The sequence below is a fragment of the Rhinopithecus bieti genome, unplaced genomic scaffold (assembly GCF_001698545.2).
Source record: "Rhinopithecus bieti isolate Rb0 unplaced genomic scaffold, ASM169854v2 scaffold_495, whole genome shotgun sequence".
NCBI lineage: Eukaryota > Metazoa > Chordata > Mammalia > Primates > Cercopithecidae > Rhinopithecus > Rhinopithecus bieti.
Genome location: NW_016803120.1, coordinates 1212482 through 1217498, shown reverse-complemented (window position 1 = coordinate 1217498; position 5017 = coordinate 1212482). Strand labels below are relative to the sequence as shown.

General features: G+C 42.0%; 1 protein-coding gene across 1 annotated transcript in view; it reads left to right on the top strand.

Annotated features, from left to right (window-relative positions):
* The window catches only part of GANC (glucosidase alpha, neutral C), a 96280-nt gene extending 92125 nt beyond the window's left edge, over positions 1-4155 (top strand). The window contains exons 24-25 of the mRNA XM_017855577.1: positions 1791-1894; positions 2498-4155. Coding sequence (XP_017711066.1) covers positions 1791-1894; positions 2498-2607 — 214 coding nt within the window. The 3' untranslated portion in view covers positions 2608-4155. The remainder of the gene's footprint in view (positions 1-1790; positions 1895-2497) is intronic.
* The last annotated feature ends 862 nt before the right edge of the window (positions 4156-5017 follow it).

The window sequence follows — 5017 nt, the reverse complement described above, 5'->3', positions numbered from 1 at the left end:
CTATTTAAGAAATGAATGGTGAAGGCCATTTCTGGAGTATTTTTCTTTTTATTTATTTATTTATTTTTTTTTTTTTTGAGACTGAGTCTCACTCACTCTGTTGCTCAGGCTAGAGTGCAGTGGTGTGATCTTGGCTCACTGCAACCTCCACCTCCTAGGTTCAAGCGATTCTCCTGCCTCAACCTCCCAAGTAGCTGGAACTACAGTCACACACCAGGACACCTGGCTAATTTTTGTATTTTTAGTAGAGACGGGGTTTCACCATGTTAGCTAGACTGGTCTCGAACTCCTAACCTCAGGTGATCCACCCACCTCAGCCTCCCAAAGTGCTGGGATTACAGATGTGAGCCACCGTGCCCAGCCCATTTCTGGAGTATTTTTCAACCACTCTACCATGAATGATCCTCCCTTAGTGTCTCTACCTTCCTTTCCCCGACTTTCTGGTTTTTGTTTTGTTTTGTTTTGTTTTTTTCCCAGAGTTTCGCTCTTGTTGCCCAGGCTGGAGAGCAGTGGCACAACCTCGACTCACTGCAACCTCTGCCTCCCAGGTTCAAGCGATTCTCCTGCCTCAGCCTCCTGAGTAGCTGAGGTCACAGGCATGTGCCACCACGCCCGGCTAATTTTGTATTTTTAGTAGAGACAGGGTTTTTCCATTTGGTCAGGCTGGTCTCGAACTCCCAACCTCAGGTGATCTGCCTGCTTTGGCCTCCCAAAGTGCTGAGATTACAGGTGTGAGCCACTGCACCCAGCCTCCTGACTTTCTAAAAAATAAAAAAGGACTTAATTTAAGCTCCCACTAATTCCATTCATTCATCTATTCACCAATTCACTAAATATCTGATTTATTACGATTTGATTATCCAAGTCACATGTGTAACTTTTGTGTTCTTCAGTGATTTTCCTTCAAATAACTTGTTAAAGAAAGCCTGATTTGGCCACCAGTTAACTCTTCCTTGATACACAGAGTCGTCTTTTTTTTTTTTTTTTTTTTTTTTTTTTTTTTTTTTTTTTTGAGACAGTTTCACTCTTGTTGCCCAGGCTAGAGTGCAGTGGCTTAATCTCGGCTCACTGCAACCTCTGCCTCCTGGGTTCAAGCAGTTCTCCTGCCTCAGCCTCCCGATTAACTGGGATTACAGATGCCCACCACCACGCCTGGCTAATTTTTTGTATTTTTTTAGTAGAGATGGGATTTTGTCATGTTGGGCAGGCTGGTCTCGATCTCCTGACCTCAGGTGATCCTCCTGCCTTGGCCTCCCAAAGTGCTGGGATTACAGGCGTGAGCCACCATGCCTGGCCGAGTTGTCTTTTTTCTTTTCTTTTTTTTTTTTCTTTTTTTTTGTGAGACAGTCTTACTTTATCACCCAGGCTGGAGTGCAGTGGTGTGATCTCAGTTCACTGCAACCTCCACCTCCCAGGTTCAGGGGATTCTCATGTCTCAGCCTCCCAAATAGCTGGGACTACAGGCACGTACCACCACTCCTGGCTAATTTTTGTATTTTTAGTGGAGACAGGATTTTGCCATGTTGCCCAGGCTGGTCTTGAACTCCTGGCCTCAAGTGATCTGCCCACCTCAGCCTCCCAATGTGCTGGGGTTACAGGCATGAGCCACTGTGCCTGGCTCTTTGATTATCTTTTTTTATTATCTCTTCATCCTGACAAATATGACTCTTATATGGATTCTGCCTCCAAGGGACAGATGGGAGAGGAACTCACAAGGCTGGAGATGTTGAGCTGGTGGCCACTTCAAACCCCCATCACTCTCCTTTTAATACTGTTTGTATCTATTCCAGTTCTGCCGACCAGAGAGGTCATTATCCCAGCAAGTGTGTGGTGGAGCAGATCTTGGTCTTAGGCCTCAGGAAGGAGCCATCTTTTGTGACTACCCACTCATCTGGTGAGAAACCAGTCCATTCTTACCTCACCATTTCTTTTTATAAACAAGTATCTGCAGTAAAGAGATGATTAGTCCCCACACTGACATAATAGGCTGAGCCTGAGTGGACTGTGTGCTTTCAGGTAGAGATGAAATCTACTAGTTTCTAGAATAAATGAGGCCATCTTGCTTCTCTTCATGAATTGATCTTCCTCCTCACTTTTAGTGTTTTTCTAAGGAAACTTATTTGGGGCTTGAGATAATATTATGGCTTCTCTGAATATTTGTTTAAACTGTAGCTGCCTGAAGACCTGGAGAATCCTACCCATGTGTTTGGAGTTTATGAAAGGGCAGGATGGGGCTTATATCCTTTCTTGCTTCCCAAAGTTCTTGGACAAATTTATTGGTTCCTTATGGTTTCTTTTCAACCAGTCTTGCGGTCAAAACAATGAAGTTTTCCATGTTTCTAAAACTTTATGGAAGCTCATGGGTAAAAGTGCTATTAATTTGGAGTGGAGTATAAGGTTTTATGATAGAGTGAGAAAACATTTCAGATTTGAAGAAAAGATTTTTCCCTTCTCGAGATTCATCAAAATTTCCCTCTTTTATTGTCTTGCTATTTAGATGGTAAAGATCAGCCTGTGGCTTTTACGTATTGTGCCAAAACGTCTAGCCTGACCCTGGAGAAGCTCTCGCTCAACATTGCCACTGACTGGGAGGTCCACATCATATGACAAAGAACTGCCCCTGGTGATGTGAGCGGGGACCTGCCAGTCCCTTTCAACCTTCCCCTCGCCTTTTTTGAGATTTGTGCAGCAATCTACTTGCCTTTCCTGAGTCAAAATAATCTTTCATTCGTCACCATTATACTAATGAACAATAGATTTCATGTTTTAAATTTTCAGATTTTACATGTTAAGAGTACTAGCAATATTCCTTGTGTCAAACATCCCCTTTTCTCCCCCCCCCCTCCCCCCCCGGATACATAGCCCTGAGACATTTATAGCGTTCAAGAGTCTTCTGTTGCTTCCATTCCTTGAGCAAGGCTGCATGGTTCTGTTTTAATGTGGGCCAAGCCTACCTGGGCAGCCCCTTTGCCAGGGCTTGCCTGGGGCCATGCAGCATTGGCGTTGTGGCTGCAGCAACTGAGTTGCTCGAGGCCAGTCTCCAAGTGGACAGCAGCCTCTGATAGTCCCCGCAGTTATCTTCCACCCACATGGACTGGGCAAAGCAGCCCTCTTCTGTGTGCGCTGCATACGCTGCAGCAGTGGGAGTTATTCTCCCCTAGAGATCCACTTGGCAGCATGAAGGATTCTTTTCTCTTTCATGCTTCTCAGGCTCAGTAGTTTCTAATTAATCTCAAAATCCATGTCTTTTAAATTGTTTTTTAATTAAGTGCTGTCTACTAACCAAAGAATATTTGTAACATGAGTAAGCTATGATTAATAACAATGAAATGAATACCCATGTACCCACCACTGGATTTCCAAAGTAGAACTCATGACTGGGACTAGGATGAGGCAAGGGAGGCCCTGGCCTTGGGCACAAAATGTAAGGGATGCCAAAAAATACAGTAATCAAAATAAGTAATATTTCAATCCACTATTTTTAAAAATCAGAATTAATGCAAAAAAAAAAAAAAAACCATGATGAACAAAATATCAAAATTTAAAATAAAGATAGGATTAGTATTACTGAGTTTTCCTTTTGTCCCAGGCTCTAATATGGCTTGGCATGGAGCAGAACATTACAATATACCAGTCGCATCATAATGCCCTAAGGCTCTGCAGACCCCAGTGGCTCCCTGCTGCCTGCCGCAGCATCTGTTTTGGCAGCCTCAACTCCCTGGCACTCCTCAGCACATACCTCTTCTTATCAGGCTTCCTCCACTTAGCAAGTTGCTAGTGGCCACCTCTGTGCCTTCTCATCCCTGGGCACCAATATCCTCCTGCCCTTACCATCCTTCCAGGCCCAACTCAAATCCCACTTTCCCGTTAAGCCTAACTACGCTAACACCCCTACCCCCATACCCATTAGCAGTGATTTTGCCCTTCCCTGTAATGCTGTCCCACTTATAACTGTGCTCTACTTACCATTCTCAGAGATCATACCTTAATGTTTTCAGTATGTCTCTGTTCTCCTACTAGATTGTATGTTCCTCAAGAGCATGTTCTATTTCTCTTCTATCTGACACAGCACTATTACACCTGACTTTCAGTAACTGTTAGCTGTGATTGGTTAGCTGGTGGATTTAATTGATTAAAAAATTACATTTGAATGTATTTCCATCTGATTTACTTTTCTGATACAAGATTCTTCCCAAAGGCAGTCAGCATTGTGCATTTCCTCGTGGACACATTTCATTGTATGAGTTGAGATTTGAGCTCTTCACCATATGTAAGCTCACAGAGACCTGCACAGATTCTTTGCTCCTATTTCTGTAAGTTTTGCAGTTGAGAAGAAAGGAGCAACCTTATATTAGCTGAAGCCATGGTTCCTATCTTCAAATTTCCCTTGCCAACCTAAAATAAAACTTAGCCAGAAGACTGGGTGCTCCTCCCTAATATAAATGATAGTTTTTAATATCATTTAAAGTTGAATAAGAACTCTATTTAGGTCAACATTTATTGCACGTCTGTTCTTCCATTTAAAATATTGTTGGAGGAATGGAACAGTAACTAGTAGAGTAAGTTAATGAGGAACTGCTCTGTTTTGACCCAAATCTATATTGAAACATTTGGCTAGAGACAAGTGGAGAGAAAGATAACCTGGGTGTTTTTAATGGTTTTCTGCTCTTATTGCTTCTCACACTTTACCTGCCTCCCATTTCTGAATTTGTGTACCAGAGAGCAATATGGGGCTGAGTTGGCCTACAGGTAATAAGTTACTTTTTTGTGGCTAATTCTTAATATGGTTTCATAGGAAACTGGATTTTATATAAGAAGTTTTATTCATTTCAACAGGGTTTCTAAAAAAGCTCTAAAATGAATTCATAGTGTGTCTTTCCTTCAAGATATAAATGTCAAGGAATGAGTTGACAAATCAGTTTAAAACAGAAACTACCCAACAGAAAATGTAAGTATAATCTTTCAGGATTATATAAAATCAATATTTAAAATATTTTGTAATATTTTATATAAATAT